The sequence below is a fragment of the Podarcis gaigeae genome (assembly GCF_964106915.1).
Source record: "Podarcis gaigeae genome assembly, chromosome: 11".
Classification (NCBI taxonomy): Eukaryota; Metazoa; Chordata; class Lepidosauria; order Squamata; family Lacertidae; genus Podarcis; species Podarcis gaigeae.
In genome coordinates this window covers 54,406,522-54,426,208 of record NC_139687.1, presented here as the reverse complement: position 1 = coordinate 54,426,208, position 19,687 = coordinate 54,406,522, and the positions used below count along the sequence as shown (strand labels likewise).

Sequence of the window (19,687 nt, the reverse complement as noted above, 5' to 3'; positions counted from 1 at the left end):
AGATGTGAAATGCTGGGATGTTTGGGATAGAAACCAGCACATGGTAAGGGATACCGGCAGTTGCAATGCAATTGAATTATTGCATGCATAAAGCTCTTTGTGGCTGCCTTAGTCAAGATTCATGCAAAAGACATCTCTTCACGAGGCATGCTATACCTGCTAGGTTGTCAGTGCCAGATTATGGGCTCTACTTTAAGAAAGGGGATGGCACGTACGGAAGATATGCTTAAGGTCCACAAAATCCTGAATTGGCCTTCCTGTTCATATCCAGGCTTTGTGTGCCTTTCCACATGCACACACAAAGGCAGCACCTGCCTTCGAAGAATCTCAGCACTAGATTTAAATACAAGAGCAGGTTTTTTAGACCTTGTAGATGTGTGAGAGAAAAAGGCTTGGAAGCACTTTCATGCCCTTGATTTGTCCTCTTTTCTCCTCAGCTGTTCTGTTTCTTACAAAAAAAAACCAAATACCCCCCACTCCCTAGTAATAATGGAAATGGAATACACTGAAAATGTAAGATACTTAGAAAATTGATCGGAGGCTTCTGCATCTACAACTCGCTAGTGTGTGAAATAACATCTGTACAACTGGAACAAGTGACAAGGTGCCTCGGGAAAATATGAAGATATATGGCTGAAATCATTCTTTTATTTCACTATCATATCAAATTGATGATAGAGTACTGTATAGAAATTGAAATAGTGACTATCTGTATTAGTCACACACAATGATATACTGCAATATGCATGCATGCTGAAGGGTGTGCAACATTTGATGCCCAGAAGAAACATTTTAAAAGTTTTGCATAAATATCCAAGAAATAAGCTACTGTATGCAAATATCCTTAATTACCATTATTTATTCTAGAGGAAGAACTACCTTAGCCAGTTTAAGAAAAAAAGAAACACACACACTCCTCAGATTTAGGACTGGCTAGCCCTGGCAGGTGACCATTTCCACTCTAGAAAACTCAAAACTTAGCTGGTCGGCCAGCACCCAGAAATTGCCAACAGGATGCCCATGGATGCCAGTGTGCCCACCATTATTTGTTGATGAGTGATAGTTGATGTTATCAATCAATCAATCAATCAATCAATCAGCCCAGCCAGCCTCTTGTCTCTGTATCCCTCACACACAGATCTGGTTCCAGTCACTACCCAAGTGGCAAAGCTGGATTTGACATCAAAACAGCTCCAAAGGAATCCAGTTTGGGGTTTTTGTGAATTATGTCCATTTCCAGTTCTACATGAAACTGAGGGGAAGGAGAAACACTGGAAAGAGACAGTAGGAAAAGGTCCGAAAGGAGAAGGAAAAGATGTAAAAGTATTTGACCTGGCAACTTGCTTTAGACCCTGATAGGCCAAGCCGAGTTCTCCATCTTCATTCAGATACCCCCAGTCCTCAGTCTTGCTAGAAAGAAAGGACAGAGGAAAGGGAAAGAGAAGTGGACAGGAAAGAAAGATAAAAGAAGCGTCAGCTGCAAGAGATGGGAAGAACAAGGAGGCCTCAGCTGCATTCAGGCAGACAAGCCCTGTGCCAACATTACAATCCACACATTGTAGTGGGCAAGGTGGGGGGAGAAAAATCATGACCACACCTGCTGTTCCTGCACCCTCAGCATAAGTTATGCACCTCTATGAAAATATCATTAATGTGTTGCTATCAGGTGCAATCACGACCACCCTGCCCCCACTGCTTGATTATGTCTGCACAGAATTGCAGTTTTTAAAGAAAAAGCACCATTACAGTAAGGTGATAATGCTGTGAACCACCCATCTCACATGTTACAACTTTGTCAGTCTTGTTAAGAACAGTTTTCTGGCATCTTACCCTCAAAACCCACCCAATAAATTCTCACTCACTCACCCACCCACCCACCCACCCACCCCTCCTCCAATGGCTGACATTAATAGGAGAGTGTTGACAACTGGGAGATCACATCTGCCCCAATGTCAAACCTGAGCTGTATTTCACATAAAGAGGTGTACAGAAGAGCATTTTTCAGTCGCTAAACAAATGCAGAGACATATGCTACTTTGGCAAACCTTGATTATACTGAGAATATAGCAAATGACTGTGTCCGAGTCCATAAAGAGCCCTAATTTTAGTGCTAGGGCCCTTAAAAACTGCCCAGCTGGTTTGAGTGTAGCACCTGCAGTCACATTTTCTTCTTCCAGCTGCGGCTTAAGAGAGATGGATCAAGCAAGGACCAGCCATGGTCCTTTGGCACAGCATCATCAGCAACATCATCTGCTTAGCAACAGAACACTTGCCCATTAATGTGCAATGAGTTGCAGTGCTTGACTACCACAATATTCAGATATTACAAAAGGAAGAAGAGCAATTAACTGAAGAGCTGGGTCTGGCTGCCACATTAGGGACACGATGGGAGACGCACCCCTTCGCTCTGCGAGAAAAATGGTTTGCCTCACTGCCCTGAAATAAAGCAACCGAGACGCTCAAAAACAATTCCACTTTGCGATGATGGCACCCTCCCACCACATTTTATACTGTTCCGCTCATCTCCTTTGAGTGTTAATGCTACAGCTCAAATCAGGAGCAGACTCAAACGGACACCTCCCAGCAAGCGATGGCAATGGTTCCACCAAAGAGAAAATTATGGGGAAAATATGTTATGGAACATGTACAAACTATTGGAGAGGTATGTCCTATTGTCACCAATGTTGTTACCGAGTCCCTGGGACAGTCACAGTAGGTGCATTTTGGCTGCCAGCATAAAAACTGGAACAATCCCTGTGCTGGCTATACAGGTCATTGAATCATTGAATTGTAGACTTGGAAGGGACCATGGCGGTCATCTAGTCCAACCCCAGCAATGCAGGAATCTTTTGCCCAAAATGGGACTTGAACCCACAGCCATGAGATTAAGAGTCTCATGCTCTACTGACTGAGCTATCCCCCTACCCCTAGTTTGGCACACAGCTGATATTTGTAGAAGGAAGCCACCCCCCCCCCAATTCCTGGATTATTGTGGAATGAAACTAATTCAAGGGCATGCCATTAGCCTTGAATATAAAGTCTGGTAAATGGCAAGCCCTGGGCATTTATAACTCCTGAACCTCCATTTGCAAATGGAAAGCAGTTAGGGCTTGCATCCATCAAGGAAGCAAACCCCTGTGGAGGCATCTCTCTTGAGCCTATGCTTTTAAATTGATATTGTCCAGCTGTTTACGAGCTGATCTGACAGAAAGGAAACACTCACAGAGTAGATCTACAGAGTGGAAACATGCAGGAAGAAAAGGCTGCTGAAGGACTGTAGGCAACATGCAAAATTATTTTGGGACAGGGGTAGCCAATGTAGTGCTGGTAAACTCCCAACTCCCATGAACCCCAGCCCAAAGTGAGGGATGATGGAGTTGCAGTCCGACAACACCTGGAAGGGCTCCAGGTTGGCTTCCCGTGTTTTAAAGGGGCCAAAGTCTGTTGCAAAACAGACCACAAGCTTTTTAGGTGCATCAGTGACAAGAGTTCAGGACAGAGAGCCAAATGGCAGTGATTGTCAAATGGACTGGAACTCAAGCAACTTGGCCAGTTGCCAAGGGACCCCAGTATGGATCCCACTCTGAGTTCCACTTTCTAAGAGAGTGGTTTGGTAGCCTTCTCTAGTGAGCGGTTGGTGACTTTTGACTAAACAGCAGGAAGAACTTTCTGACAGTAAGAGCTGTTTGACAGTGGAATGGACTCCCTCGGGAGATGGTGGATTCTCCTTCACTGGAGGTTTTTAGGGAGAGGCTGGATGGCCATCTACCATGGATGCTTTAGTTGAGATTCCTGCATTTCAGGGGGTTGGACTAGATGACCCTCGGGGCCCCTTCCAACTCTACAATTCTATGATTCCCAGCAACAGCTTCTCTCTACACATCTCTGCAAAATTGGATTTGGGAAGCCATCATTTTCTTTTAATTATTATTTTTTAAGAACGGTTCAATTGAACAACATAAAATAAAAAGTGAAAATAAAGAAAAGCTATACTATATCACTGAACAGTTCCTTTGCTTCCACAACATTTACAAACACAGATGATAGCTCAAGTTTGTAGAAGGTAGGAAAGGTGATGGGATCTGGGGAATACTATGAACACGAAGCTATCTAATTACAGTCAAATAAGTATTTAGATTGCTTGCAGCAATTTTATGAATGTTCCAGCTTTATCTATCCAGTCTCCCCCCCCCCCCCATCTATTCTCTCCCTCTTTCGTTTTAGCGTGCTTTCATGGATAAAGGGATGGGAGGATACTCATGGGAGTGATGTAAATCTCTCTCCCTCTTTTCTGTTATTGTAAAAGGAAGACACAAATTCAGGGTATTAAGCTCAGTCTGCAGGAAACCTGTAATCAAAGAGGAATCATGGCTGAGAGTTAAGATACAAATTTAGCAGCTAATGTGGGTGATGGGCAGCCAAGGACATAAGATGTGTATATATTAGCTCATTTTACCATTATAAAGCTGGTGGTTTGCTTTTCTATAACACTTTTTCCAGCCTCAGGGGAAACAGCTTGGCAGCCCTCCTATTAAACATCTTCCCTCAGCATGGTCTATGAATTATTACTTTGATGTAAGTAGTGCTTATAACTCTCATGTACTGCTACAAAAGCTATATTCCACTGTAGCTTTGACACAGAAGGCGTTCCAACCACTCTGCAACATGGTGGATTGAACTAGTTAAGTCTCGAGCCAGGAACACCATATCCTAATGTTGGATTTGTTTTTTTTTAATAAAATTTTTATTAGGGGTTTTTACAGAATAAAGTACAAAGACAATAAACAACCTTACTTTTATCTCAACAGAGTTTCATAACTTCTTTGGACTTCCTCACATCTCCCTCTGCCATTTTCATCATCATAGATTTTTTCCATGCAATTTATCATCTAGTTTGCAAATTTTATAACCACTTATTTAAGTATAGTCCTCTGCAAATTTATTTCTCTTAATCTCACTTTACATCCCATTCCGATCCGATTTTGTGGTGGCCAATTATTTATGATCAAACATCCTACTTAACTTTCCACCAAATCACAATATTTTTGTAAATAAGTCTTAAATTTCCTCCAATCTTCTTCAACCCTCTCTTCTCCCAGGTCTCGAATTCTGCCAGTCATCTCAGCCAGTTGCATATAGTCCATCAGCTGCATCTGCCATTCTTCCAGCGTGGGTAGATCTTGAGTTTTCCACTTCTTAGCGATAAGTATCCTTGCTGCTGCTGTTGCGTACAAAAAGAATGTTCGATCCTTCTTTGGCACCATCTGGCCGACAATGCCCAGGAGGAAGGCCTCTGGTTTCTTAAGGAAGGTATACTTAAATACCTTTTTCAGCTCATTATATATCATTTCCCAGAAGACCTTCACCCTGGGACAAGTCCACCAGAGGTGAAAGAATGTTCCTTCATTTTCCTTACATTTCCAACATTTATTGTCTGGCACATGGCATATTTTGGCAAGTTTAACTGGGGTCATGTACCACCTATATATCATTTTCATTACATTTTCCTTCAGAGCATTACATGCCGTGAAGTTCATCCCCGTGGTCCACAACCTTTCCCAATCCTCAAACATAATATTATGCCCAATATCCTGTGCCCACTTTATCATGGCCGACTTAACCATTTCATCTTGTGTATTCCATTTCAACAGCAAGTTATACATTCTTGAGAGTACTTTAGTCTTAGGTTCTAACAATTCTGTTTCCAACTTCGATTTCTCCACCTGGAATCCTAACTTTTTATCCTTTTTAAAAATTTCTTGAATCTGAGCGTAATGTAACCAGTCTCGCACTTTGTCTTTCATTTTTTCCAAACTCTGCAATTTCCAATTATTGCCCTCTTTCTCTATTATTTCCCAATATTTCGGCCATTTGGCCTCCATATTGGGTCTTTTTCGGGCCTTGGCCTCCAGAGGTGATAGCCATCTTGGAGTTTTATTTTCCAATAGGTCTTTGTATTTTGTCCAGACATTAAACACTGCTTTCCTGACAATATGGTTCTTAAAGGCCTTATTGATCTTAACTTTGTCATACCATAGGTATGCATGCCAACCAAATGCATTGTTAAAACCTTCTAAATCTAACACATCAGTGTCCTCTAGAAGTAGCCAGTCTTTTAGCCAGCAAAAAGCTGCGGCTTCATAGTACAACCTTAAGTCTGGCAGGGCAAAGCCCCCTCTTTCTTTCGCATCAGTTAATATCTTAAACTTAATTCTGGGCTTTTTGCCCTGCCAGACAAATTTAGAAATATCTCTCTGCCACTTCCTGAAACACTCCGTCTTGTCCACAATTTGCAATGTTTGAAACAGAAACAACATCTTAGGCAATACATTCATCTTAATAGCAGCAATTCGGCCTAGCAAAGAAAGCTTCAATTTTGACCAACTGTCCAAGTCTCTCTTAATTTCAGACCAACATTTTTCATAATTGTCCTTAAATAGACTCAGATTTTTTGCTGTTATGTTTACCCCTAGGTACTTTACTTTTTTAACCACAGTTAGTTCTGTTTCTCTCTGAAACCGTTCTGACTCTGCATCTGTCAAGTTTTTTCCCAACACCTTAGTTTTCTGTTTATTTAGTTTGAAGCCCGCTACCCGACCAAAGTCCTGAATCAATTGTAACACTCTTTTTGTGCTAGATTCTGGCTCTTGCAATGTCAAAACAAGGTCATCTGCAAAAGCTTTAAGTTTATATTGTTTCGCTCCGATCTGAATCCCTTGCACCAACCGGTCCCCTCTAATCAAGTTCAAGAGCACCTCCAGGACAGAAATAAACAGCAAGGGGGAAATCGGGCAGCCTTGTCGTGTCCCTTTTTCAATCTTAAACTCTTCTGTAACCACATTGTTGACTATCAGTTTTGCCTTTTGTTCTGAATAGATCGCATCAATCCCATTTTCAAAACCCCGCCCCACTCCCATTTCTTTTAAATTCCCCTTCATAAATTTCCAAGAGATGTTATCGAAGGCCTTCTCCGCGTCTATAAAGATTAAAGCTGCTTTAGTGTTAATATTTGTTTGCAAAAGTTCCAAAATGTCAATAATGTTCCTTGTATTAGCAAACAAGTGTCTTCCTGGGAGAAAGCCTGCCTGGTCTTTATGAATTATCTCATTTAAAACTCTTTTGAGTCTTCCTGCCAAAACGTCAGCAAATATTTTATAATCCACATTTAAAAGGGAAATGGGACGGTAGTTCTTAAGTTGAGTCTTTTCAGTTTCTGATTTTGGTATCAATGTGATGAAAGCTTCCTTCCACGATTCAGGCGCCTTCTTTCCCTCCATAATTTCATTGCTGACCTCCATCAGTGGTTGAATCAAATAGTCACTTAATGTCTTATAATACTTGGAGGTCAAGCCATCTGGCCCTGGAGACTTGCCCAACTTCATATTCTGAATGGCATGTTCTATCTCTGATCGTGTTATTTTACTATTCAGGAGTAATCTATTTTCTTGTGATAGTTTTTTAAGTCCATTTTTCTCCAAAAATTTTGCAATCTCTTCCTCATTTTGTGGCCCTTGAGTGTATAATTTCTTAAAATATTTCTGGAAACATTTTCTAATTTCCACCGGGTTCTGAATATATCTTCCTTCTATTTCCAAATTTGTTACTATGTTCAACTTTTGTCTCTTCTTCAACTGCCAAGCCAGCAGTTTCCCACATTTGTTAGCCGATTCAAATGTTTTTTGTTTCATTAATTTAATCTTCCATTCTATTTCCTGATTTATCAGTTTGGAATATTGTGCCTGATGAAGTTTAATTTCTCTCAAGATCGGCTGTGACTTCGGGTTTACTCTTAATTTCTTCTCTAACTCTTTAATTTTCCCCAAAATCTTATCCTTTTTCTCATTTTGTAGTCTTTTCTTTATGGCGTTCTGTTGTATCAAGAACCCTCTCATCACAGCTTTGCTTGCGTCCCAGATTGTTCTTTTTTCCACAGCAGTGTTCAAATTTATCTCAAAGTAGTCCTTTATTGTTTTTTTGGCCTTCTTAATAATCTCCTGATCTCTAAACAAGTTGTCATTCATCTTCCATCTAAAGGAGCTGGTTGGTAATAATGTCATGTCCATTTTCAACGCGTTATGATCGGAGCAGGTCTTTGGGCAGATTTCCACTTTCCTCACCTTAGGAGCCAGACCTCTAGAAATCCATATTTGGTCAATTCTTGTCCAAGTCAGTTGGGCTTCAGAGAAAAATGTTCCTTCTTTCCCCAAGGGGTTCTTAGTCCTCCATATATCAATCCAGTCCATGTTGTCTGTCATTTCGAAAAAGGTCTTTGGTAGTCTGCCATCTTTAGTAACCTTTTGGCTTTGTGACCTATCCATGTTCGTTGAAACGATCCCATTCATATCTCCCATCATGATGATGTTATCATAGTCCAGATAATCCAGCATAATCTCATGCAACTTCTTGTAGAATTCTGATTTCCCTTCATTTGGAGCGTAGATTCCTAATATCAAAATTTTCTCTCCTTGGTGCTGTATTTCAATTGCCAAAATTCTTCCATGTTCATCTTTAAATAGAAATTTTGGTGAGAGGCTCTCCTTTGCATATATCACCACTCCTCTCTTCTTAACTGAATCCGAAGATATAAATTCTTGGCCTAACCTTTTATTTACCAATATTTTTCTGTGGAGCCTAGTCACATGTGTTTCTTGTAGACAAGTAATGTCTAGTTGCTCCTTTTTTAATATGTGAAAGATTTTCTTCCTTTTTTCCGGGCTGTTACAGCCATTTATATTCCAGCTTAAAAGTTGCAGAGACATCCTGGATGGATCTGTTTAATTTCCTTGGGATGGTGTTTTGTTCTGTGAGTCTTCAGGGTTCTGAGGTACAGGTACCTGTGGTGGTTCAGGCCCTGAGGGTAGTTCAAGTCCTTTATGAAGGTCCTCTCCGTAAGCAGTCAAAAACTTATCCCTATCTTCCAAAGTTCTAATTTTAATCTTCTTCCCTCTAAAGGTAAAGGATAATCCTTGGGGAAAGTCCCACCTAAAGATGATTGAGTTGCTTCTCAACAGTTTTACTAAGTCCAAATATTCAGATCTGAGGTCCAACAGCTGTTTAGGAATGTCCTTAAAAATCTCAATTCTTTTGTCCGAAATGTTCAGGGATTTTCCGTAATGCAGGCCCAAAATCTTGTCCCTTTCCTCCTTTGATCTCAACGTAATCAAACAGTCTCTGGGCTTTTCTCTCTTTGTGAGTCTTCCAAGTCTGAAGGCTGACACAATTTTAAAGTCTTCCTCCTCTAGACCCCAGAACTTGGAGAATTCTTTGGTCAAAAACTCAGCTAGATTGCCTTCTTCCACTTCTGGTATCGATCTTATCCTTAAGTTAGTCTCCCTGTTCCGAAGTTCCAACATAGAGAGGTAGGTCTGGTGTTCCCCAACCTGCTTGCTGAGCGGCCTTACTTCTTTTTCCAACTCTCCCACTCTTTGGCTGGTCTCTTCGGCCAGTTTCTGATTTTCACCTGCAGCCTCCTTCAGTTGTCCGATTGCTTGTGCATTCTGTGCAACTTGCCCAGATAATTTGTTTAAAGTTTCTGTATTAAGGTCAATTTTCGCAGTTTGTTGGTCAACTTTCCTGTCCAAAGACTCCAATTTCTCAAGAATTCTCTCTAATACAGAACCAGATCCTCCTGAGGCCATCTCTTCTAGTTGTAATTCCTCAGTTTCTCCCTCCCCTGCCTGTGACAGGGAGGTAGCTTTTTCCTCCGAGGGCAGAGTAGGCACAGATGATCTGCGTGTTTGTGAGGCTGCAGTTAAGGTTGTCAGAGTTGTTTGTCTAGTTCTTAATCCCTTTCTTTTTGCGCCACTCATTCCAAAGTTATCTAGCAGTCAAGGTCAAGCTGAGTTGTTCCCATGAGAAAGCTACGGCCCAGGTGGTAGCAGTCAAACAGAGGGCCGGGAAATAGAAAGTAAAACAATGTTTTTGTTATAAATCCTCAATCCTCTAGGGGGAGCATAAAATGTCCTAAGAAGAAGAGTCCATTCCAATCATGCAAAATCTGAACCAATACTTAGGGATCTTCACAAAAGTAGTTTTAGCAGAGTTGGTTTTAGATTTGCCACAATATTTCAAATTGTGCTTACTGGAGTTCCATAATGCAAGAACGTAACCATTCTGAACTCCCTCAGGCTGTCTCAAAGTTTAAATACAATGTATCCAAATTTGCAGTCTGACAGTTCTACTGCTCAGGCAGTTCTGACACCTGGGCTTCTTAAATAAAATTGTAATCCACAAAGAAGAGAATATATAAGTCCTGATAAAAGTCCAAAAATCAGTTGCTTACAGTCTTTAAGGGGATTGAAAGTAATTTCTGCGGGTGCTCAATCTGAGCTGTCAAAAGTTCTCTCTATGCCTCCACTCCTCCTGCTCTTTGCTTTAAAAGTCAATGGCTGCGGAAGACGGACTTCCTTTTCCTCGTCTCTCCGCTTTCAGCTTATTTTCAGTATTTTTAGTCCCAAAATTTAGTAAAGTCCTCAGTTACTCACGGGTTGTTGCGTTTTAGAATCTTGTGTTGCAGGAAGAAAGGTCGGCGCTCACCGGCAACAGCAGCGCGGCTTCGCTCCGCTGAATGCGCATAGACCCACAGCGCCGCTGCCCCCTCTGCGATCCGGAGCCCCTTACGGGGTTCCCTCAACGTTTCGGGGGTTGCTCCTGGCGCCTGCCGGGTCCCGAGACCGCAGGCTTCCGCTGCCTGCGGTTTTCCAAAATGGGTCTCCGCTTCGCCGTAGCGGACGACCCTTTTCCAGCGGAGCTTCCCTCTCCCGGTTAGGAAAGGGCAGCCATTACCGTTCGCGCCGCCTCCGGAAGTTCCCTAATGTTGGATTTGAATGATACCTTTTCTGTATAAGCAAACTCAGCATTGATGTGGCTGGCAGAGCATCAATACTGGGAATCACCGGGCAGGGCTGGGAGAGACCCCAGTCTAAAATCCTGCAGCACTGCTGAAAGTCAGTGTGAACAATACTGAGCTAGATGGACCAGTATAAAGTATCTTCCTAATAACAATAACAATAACAATTTTATTATTTGTACCCAGCCCATCTGACTGGATAGCTTCCAGCATATGCAAAAACATCAAACATTAAAAACTGTCCCAATACAGGGCTGCCTTCAGATGTCTTCTAAAGGTTTTATAGTTACTTGTCTTCTTGACATCTGATGGGAGGGTGTTCCACATAGCAGGGCAGCTACCAAGAAGGCCCTGTCGGGATTCACAGAATGCTTTGTGAGATAGTAAGTCTGCAGGCTTGAGTTTGCTAGCTGATGCAACTAGCTGATTGCATCAGCCTGCAATACTTTCTATGGAATTGCTGGGTCAGAATGACTCAACAGTAATGTGCTGTCAGTTGATTGGCTGTCATCGGTTTAAAAGGGAAACCTGTCCAGCGGTAAAGGGGTGGTGTAGAGGAGTGTGGTCAGAGAGAGAGAGTTAGAGGTCTTCCTATTTGCCTTAAGGCGCAGCCAGATACTCTATTTGACTGTATGAACTGCTCGTGTGATGGGATACTATGATCCTACACATGACTGTGGCCTGATGGGAAGTCTTGCTTCTAAGCTTCGCTTCTGTACATGATGCTGCACAAACTGTTCTAATACTAAGACATTCACTCACCACCTTAGAATGTTCAGTTCACATTGAGTTCAGGAAAAACATTGTACTTTGACCTGTTCTTAAATGCATAGCTGATCACATCTACGGAACGTGCTTGTTATGCTCTTTTAAGTCTCCTATATCAATCATTAGTAATTGTTTTAAGTCCTACTATATTAATCACAAGTTATAATTTAATTAGGAGGTTTTCATGCCTGTCTAGTTTTGTGCTCCCTTTCCCAGCCTTTAATCTATTGGTGATTAATGCCTATATGCAACCTTTGCTTTGTACTTGTGTTAACCAATCAGCAATAAGCACATACGTGGCAATGCTGTAATATTCAATAACAGGGACACCCCGAGACTTGCTCGAGAGGTGCCTCCCATATGACGCTCACCATCTGTCTGTCGTTATTTCAACCCAACGCTCGTGTATTATAGCCTGTAGATATTTGTATATATAAAGGTAAAGGGACCCCTGACCATTAGGTCCAGTTGTGACCGACTCTGGGGTTGCGGTGCTCATCTCGCTTTACTGGCCGAGGGAGCCGGCATACAGCTTCCGGGTCATGTGGCCAGCATGACTAAGCCACTTCTGGCGAACCAGAGCAGCGCACAGAAACGCTGTTTACCTTCCCGCAGGAGCGGTACCTATTTATCTACTTGCCATTTGACATGCTTTCGAACTGCTAGGTTGGCAGGAACAGGGACCAAGCAACAGGAGCTCACCCCGTCGCAGGGATTCAAACTGCCGACCTTTTGATTGGCAAGCCCTAGGCTCTGTGGTTTAGACCACAGCGCCACCCGTGTCCCATATTTGTATATATAGCTCACTATAAATATACTGCACTGAAGAACCTGGAACGCTGAGCATTTCTGCTAAAGTGCTGCAAAGAATTCACGACAGGCCCTCTGCCTGGTTCCCTGTAACTTTGCTTCTCACAGCGAGGGAACCAGCAGAAGGCCCTCCGTTGAGGAAGGCCCTTGGAGCTAGATCTCAGTGGCCGGGCTGAGCTTGCGACATTTTAACTGTTGTACGTTATCCTGAGTAATGTGTATGCATTAGAAGGGAGGGACATTCATGTCTGGGGGAAAGGACACCCAACTGGCATTTCAAAATATCTATCTGTCTATCTGCCCATCCACATAAAAAGGAAGTCACTTTGGAGGTAAGAAAACAGTAGACAATGCAAGGGGCTCAAGATGTAAGAAATAGTGTCCTGTTTGCAACATATTTCTTTCTTATCCGCAAAAAAAAAGCTCAGGTTTGTTCTTTCAAACTAATTCACATGACCAACTTGGCATGATGAAGGAGCAGTCTGAGTAGTCCATTGTCAAAACCTGGCGTGCAAAGTGGCCAACTCATGATGTATCTAATTTGCAATGCAAGCACCATCACTGCAAAGCTAGCGAAAGAGGGCTTAAGGAGCCTTCCTCGTTATTGGGTCCTTAGACGTTGTTGAGGCTACAGTCCACATCATCCCCTGCTAGGAATGATGGGAGCTGTGATGTAAAAAATACCTGAGAACACAGTTTTGACTTGCAATCTCTATGTGTGTAAGAAGGGTCACACAACTGCTTTACCACGGGCCTAATTCTATACTTCCACCCCCCTCCCCGCAAGTTCATTTCTTAGTACAACTCACCTGGCTGTGCAAATTGGCCCCAGATATTCAACAGTTAAAGCCAAGTTTAGAAAAAAAATTCTCAGAGCCTTTCCAGGCGCTATGCCAGGCACCCCCAAACTCGGCCCTCTAGCTGATTTGGGACTACAATTCCCATCATCCCTGACCGCTGGTCCTGTTAGCTAGGGATGATGGGAGTTGTAGTCCCAAATCAGCTGGAGGGCCGAGTTTGGGGATGCCTGAGCTATGCAATTCTTTTTTTAAAAAAACAATCCCCCCTCTTGGTTTCTGAGCCTCTCTCAGATACCACTGAAATGTTTCTGAGTTGTTCTCCACAATGTATGAGGTCTAGAAATTTATTTTAGGGAAAGGGAAGCCAAGATGCTCAGGATACCAATATCCCATGAAACAGCAGATTCTGTGCTTGTGTGAAAAGGCCACAAATTAGAACGATACACACTGAACAGTTTGTAGTTTGATGCTTCTGTAAGAAGAAGCAATCCATATTTTTGTTTACGATTGCACCTGTTGCTGGCACCCTGCATCTGATGACGCCCCCCTCAGTTACTTAGAAATGAACAGAGGGTTCAGATTCCAACTCGTGTTGACCAGTAGTAATAGATAAACGAAGACAGGCTTACCGGTTTGTCTGACACACTCCATGATAGGCCTCTATGGCATCTTCTGGATCCACATGCTTGTCACTATTGGGCCAGCTGGTTTGCATGTTGCTGTTTGACTCCTTGAAAAAGAAAATTCTACCATGAAATATTTCCTCCCAGTCAATAATTCCCATTCCCTTCCCCACATGCTCTGCTAATTCTACATTGGTCACACATGCAACATTTTTGACATGCAAGAGTTTTCACAATCATTATTATTACATTTGCGACAAGGTACATTCAGTGTCTGAAGGAAGTCGGAAAGTGAACTGGAAGGGCCCAGTGGAATTCGGCCTGAAGAGAAGTTAAGAGGAAAGACGGAGGGCAGATTTTCAACACACACCTATTTCGGTTTTATTCCTCCAAAGAAACCTGGGAGTTGTAGTTTAGTGAGAACACCAAGAATTATCTTTTCAGATTCCTCTAACTCACCTCACGAAAATATGATGGGAAAAATGAATGATTACTACACCAATTTAATATGAAGAATGGAAATTGGTGGCTGAGCCATCCTAGAACCGAGAAACCAGAACTGAAAAGGGGAAATTCATATTTCGTAAAATGGATCGGGACAACGACAACAGGGGACTGGTCACTTACATTTGCCCAGACCCTTCTTCTGATCAATTTGTCTTTGATATCAGTTCAGCCAATGTAGACAGACAGCAATGCAACTTGGAACAATTTGTTTCAAAAGAATCCTCCTGACCGTTTTTGGTTTTGGACTTGCCGTAAACCACTGTGCCCGACCATTGAGATACAGTGATAGTTGGCAACATGGTGAAAAGAACGCACACACAAACGAACACAAATGGAAGGACCTGCTTTTCTTGTCCATTACCATATTTCTGCCTGCATCTTTTTGCTGGGCTGCCTTTATAATCTGTGTCCTGAGAATAAGCACCTCTTCCTTCCGCACTTCCAGCTCTTCGTTAGCAGACTTGAGCTGATTCAGGAGGAGGCTGTAACTGTCGTGGACATCGTTAGAAGAGTTGTTCTGGGCCACCCGATCCACTATAGCTTTCCTCAGCTCGTTAAGGTCATTTTTCAGTTTCTTGTTCTCAGATTCTAACTCTTGCCTCTATTGAAAATGACATTTGAAAAGTCACCCCCACTAAATCATTTCTATAACTGCTGCTCTTGTTTTTCTCATTCCTTTGGAGCAGCGCACGTTAACAAAAAGCACAACGGGATGATCAGCCAGACTCAGCAAGTTTAACTGCGTATGAACACAACTGCATGCACTTCTTAGCGATTAACAGGGCCAGTCCTACCATTAGGCAGACTGAGGCGGCCGCTTCAGGCAGCAGATTTTGGGTGTCATGAAAGAGCAGCCAATTGTTAAGTTACTTAATTTGTTGCATTTGTAATTTTACTGCCATTGTGGGAGAGAGGTACTGGTCTTCAGGTGTCAAAATAACTTGGTTGGCCTTTTGCTGCCATTTGCTGCTCTGCTTCAGGCGGCAAAATGTCTTGGACTGGCTCTGGCAACTTAATCTTCCTCAGATTGTAAAGGGTAATGGGACCCCTGACCATTAGGTCCAGTCGTGGACGACTCTGGGGTTGCGACGCTCATCTCACTTTATTGGCCGAGGGATCCGGCGTACAGCTTCCGGGTCATATGGCCAGCATGACTAAGCCGCTTCTGGTGAACCAGAGCAGCGCATGGAAACAACGTTTACCTTCCCGCCAGAGTGGTACCTATTTATCTACTTGCACTTTGACGTGCTTTTGAACTGCTAGGTGGGCAGGAGCTGGAACTGAGGAACAGGAGCTCACCCCGTCGTGGGGATTTGAACTGCCGACCTTCTGATTGGCAAGTCCTAGGCTCTGTGATTTAACCCACAGCGCCACCCACACCCCTCCTCAGATTGTACCAGCATGTAAAAAGGCGCTGAGAACCTGTAAACCATTTCAAAATCAAGGTACAAAGAAACCATCTCCCACAGAATGCATAAGCAAAACCTTCTCAGAGAGGTCAGAGGGACAATTAAAAGCTACACGTTATAAATTTTAATGAGTACAATATAAATTAATTCACAACTACAGAGAAAAAAGAGGCCTTTGAGGTTTGTCCTGAATCTTGTTTTCCCCACAATTTAGGTGTTCCTAGGGCCTTAGCTGGGAGTGGAGGAATATCCTTCCTGCCCTGCCCTCAATGGAGTCAGTGGCCAAATATTTCTTGAGAGTAGGGATGGTGAATCTGCAGATTTTGTTTTCTCTCAGTGTCTCATTTTTCCAAACTTAAATTCAGTTCTCCACATTTTCATATCGGCATGTGATAAAAGAAAAGTTTTCACAAAATTTCTTTAGGAGTATATTTTACCAGCTATGGCTGATACATCGGCTATGGCTGTTCTTGGACAGGGAAAGGCTGGCCACGGTTATCCATGCTTTGGTAACCTCAAGACTCAGTTATTGGAACATGCTGTAGGCTGGGCTACCCTTGGGCCTGGTCCAGAGGCATCAGTTGATGGAGACCTGGAATACTATGTCCAGTTCTGGGCACCACAATTTAAGAAGGATGTTGACAAGCTAGAACATTTCCAGAGGAGGGCAACTAAGATGATAAGGGTCTGGAAATCAAGCCTTATGAGGAACAGTTGAGGAAGTTGGGTATGTTTAGCCCGGAAAAGAGGAGACTGACAGGAGATATGATAGTCATCTTCAAATATCTCATGGGCTGTCACATAGAAGAGGAAGCAAGCTTGTTTTCTCCTGCTCTGCAGGCTAGGACCCGAACCTATGGCTTCAAGTTACAAGAAAGGCAATTCTGACTAAACAAAAGGAAGAACTTTATGACACTAAAAGCTTTCAGACAGTGAAACAGACTCCCTTGGGAGGTTGTGGACTCTCCTTTCTTGGAGGTTTTTAACCAGAGGCTGGATGGTCTTCTGCCATTATGATCTACTTGAGATTCCTGCTTTGCACGGGATTGGAATGGATGACCCTCAGAGTTCTTTCCAACTCTACAATTCTATGGTTTTATGATTCTATATTCATATTCACCAGGAGCCATTCCACTTGAGGTCAGAACAACTGAACTGAACTGAACTTTCGGTGCCTACTGAATACTACTACTACTATTATTATTATTATTATTATTATTATTATTATACCAGCATTTTAACTGAAATTCAATTTTACAGTTTTAACTGATTTTTTTACTTTACATCTTTGTAAACCACTTAGGGACTACTGTAGTTAGGTGACATATAAATTGTTTTAATAAATAAATAAAAGAATCAAGCATTCAGAAGCAGAACATTGGCTTTTATTAAGCATGCCTGAATCTGCTTCCAGTACCGATCTTCTATATTTAGCCCCAAATCTCCTCTTGCCCTAAACTCCATTCCAGTTGTTTTATGGGGAGCTGCGGTCTTATCTGCGAGACAGAAGCTTCCCATTTTATATTTTGCATGCACATAAAGGAGGATGGGGAACGAAACACGAACTCTCTTGAAGGAGGCCTGCATATTATGGTATTATCTACCATTAACTATTTTTTTGTGAGCTGCCAAGAAAACATGAATTATTATGCTGCCTATAAACACAGTTATTAAATAAATAACTTTTTTTTTTTAAAAACCCCAGTATATTTACTGTTTCTAAGGGAAACTGTTCCAGAATGACCAAAAATTGCTAAGAATCTTCCTTTTTTCCCACCTCCTTTGGGTGCCCGAAAAATAAATGGTTGCAGTTGATGCACATTAAAGATTTATCTCCAAGTTGCGAACAGCTCACACATTAATCATGAGCCTAACATACAAAAAGAAGTCCAAAATGCAACAATTTCTTTTAAAATCTCTTACAGGAGCAAGAAATAGGGGTGGGGGGGGGGAGAGAAGAAAGAACAAATTCTATTTATGTCATCATCATCAGTAAATAATTTTGCACACAGAATAGGCAAATTGGTAGAAGATGACTTAAGAAATGCACTGCATTGCCAAAGGGAGGTGGCAGGAGGGAAAGGAATTGGTAGTATATGTATACAGTGGTACCTCGGGTTACAGACGCTTCAGGTTACAGACCCCGCTAACCCAGAAATAGTACCTCGGGTTAAGAACTTTGCTTCAGGATGAGAACAGAAATTGTGCAGCAGTGGTGTGGCAGGCCCCATTAGCTGAAGTGGTGCTTCAGGTTAAGAACAGTTTCAGGTTAAGAACGGACCTTCGGAACGAATTAAGTACGTAACCAGAGGTACCACTGTATTTCCTTGATGCTCAGAAAATTGTTAGCCTGAAGAAAATGCAGTGCTCACTTACACCTTGTGCCTTAGGTAAAGGTAAAGGGACCCCTGACCATTAGGTCCAGTCGTGACCAACTCTGGCGTTGCAACGCTCATCTCGCTTTATTGGCGTACAGCCTCCGGGTCATGTGGCCAGCATGACTAAGCCGCTTCTGGCAAACCAGAGCAGTGCACGGAAACGCCGTTTACCTTCCCGCTGGAGTGGTACCTATTTATCTACTTGCACTTTGATGTGCTTTCGAACTGCTAGTTGGGCAGGAGCTGGGACCGGGCAATGGGAGCTCACCCTGTCGCGGGGATTCAAACCACCAACCTTCTGATTGGCAAGTCCTAGGCTTTGTGGTTTAACCCACAACGCCACCCGCATCCCGACCTTGTGCCTTACACAGCAGAATAAGACAGGAAAGCAAATTCAGGCATGGTCAGTGTTTGGATAGGCTACTGCAGGGGAATCTCTTATATATGCTGACTTAAGTCCCATGATATAAGAAAGGTGGGATATAAATGTACTAAATAAAATAATGTGTGAATCTTCAAAAAACAGGGGCATCCATCATACGGCATCTCTAACAACCGCCTCAAGGTTGTGGCTGGCATCCATCTGTCTTGAGAGACAATAGAGTGCACTTCTGGGGATGAAGTCAAACCTCCGCGTTAGCAGCACCAAGGTGACCTCCCCAGGACGCAAGCCTGGGCAGTGTGGTTGAAGGTCCTGGGCCGCCCAGACGACAAGACCCACCTCTTGGTCTCACTGATGTGGTCCAAAGGAAAGCCGAGCAAGACATTGAGCTGCCAGAAGGAGGCGTACAAGGTGCCATCTAACCATTTTAGGGACTCCACTCTAGATTTGTGCTGGGTTTACTCCTTAGCCTTTTCTTCTCCCAAAGACATCCCTCAAGCCAGCAGAGGTTTAGGATCAGAGTTTTCCTTCTTCTAGTGGGCTACCTTCCCAGGTTGATGAGCCCCATCTATCCCCCACCCCACTTCCCTCTACAGCACATGCAGAAACTGCCTTCTTGACTGCTGGACCCACTTTGGTCTTGTCCACTCAATCCACTGGAGGCTGTTTGCGTGCAGGTAAAAGGTAAAGGTAAAGGGACCCCTGACCATTAGGTCGAGTCATGGCTGACTCTGGGGTTGCGGCACTCATCTCGCTTTACTGGCTGAGGGAGCCGGTGTACAGCTTCCGGTTCACGTGGCCAGCATGCTTCTGGTGAACCAGAGCAGTGCGCGGAAACACCATTTACCTTCCCACCGGAGTGGTACCTATTTATCTACTTGCACTTTGACGTGCTTTCGAACTCCTAGGTTGGCAGGAGCAGGGACTGAGAAACGGGAGCTCACCCCGTCACGGGGATTCGAACCGCCAACCTTCTGATCGGCAAATCCTAGGCTCTGTGGTTTAACCCACAGCGCCACCCGCATGCAGGAGAAGTCCCTAAATCACCAAGGATTTGAGACCCATTGGCTCCCCTCACCTGGTTTGGCTGGTCAGTCAAAGTCATTCCCAGGGTGTGGCTGCTGTCGCATGCTGACAGCTTCTAGGAACCGCAGGTGATAG

At 43.2% G+C, this 19,687-nt stretch overlaps 1 protein-coding gene across 7 annotated transcripts in view; it reads right to left on the bottom strand.

Annotated features, from left to right (window-relative positions):
* MYO5B (myosin VB) overlaps nucleotides 1-19,687 on the bottom strand; it is a 303,840-nt gene that overhangs the window by 30,280 nt on the left and 253,873 nt on the right. For 3 of the 7 annotated variants that reach the window (XM_083702549.1, XM_083702548.1, XM_083702551.1), the window contains 2 exons: nucleotides 14,719-14,958; nucleotides 13,857-13,957 (listed from right to left, as the gene is read on the bottom strand). In XM_083702549.1, the coding sequence (XP_083558675.1) occupies nucleotides 13,857-13,957; nucleotides 14,719-14,958 (341 nt within the window). Of the gene's footprint in view, nucleotides 1-1,332; nucleotides 1,411-13,856; nucleotides 13,958-14,718; nucleotides 14,959-19,687 lie in introns of all 7 variants that reach the window. The other 4 variants (XM_083702552.1, XM_083702553.1, XM_083702550.1 and 1 more) reach the window with 2 other exon arrangements.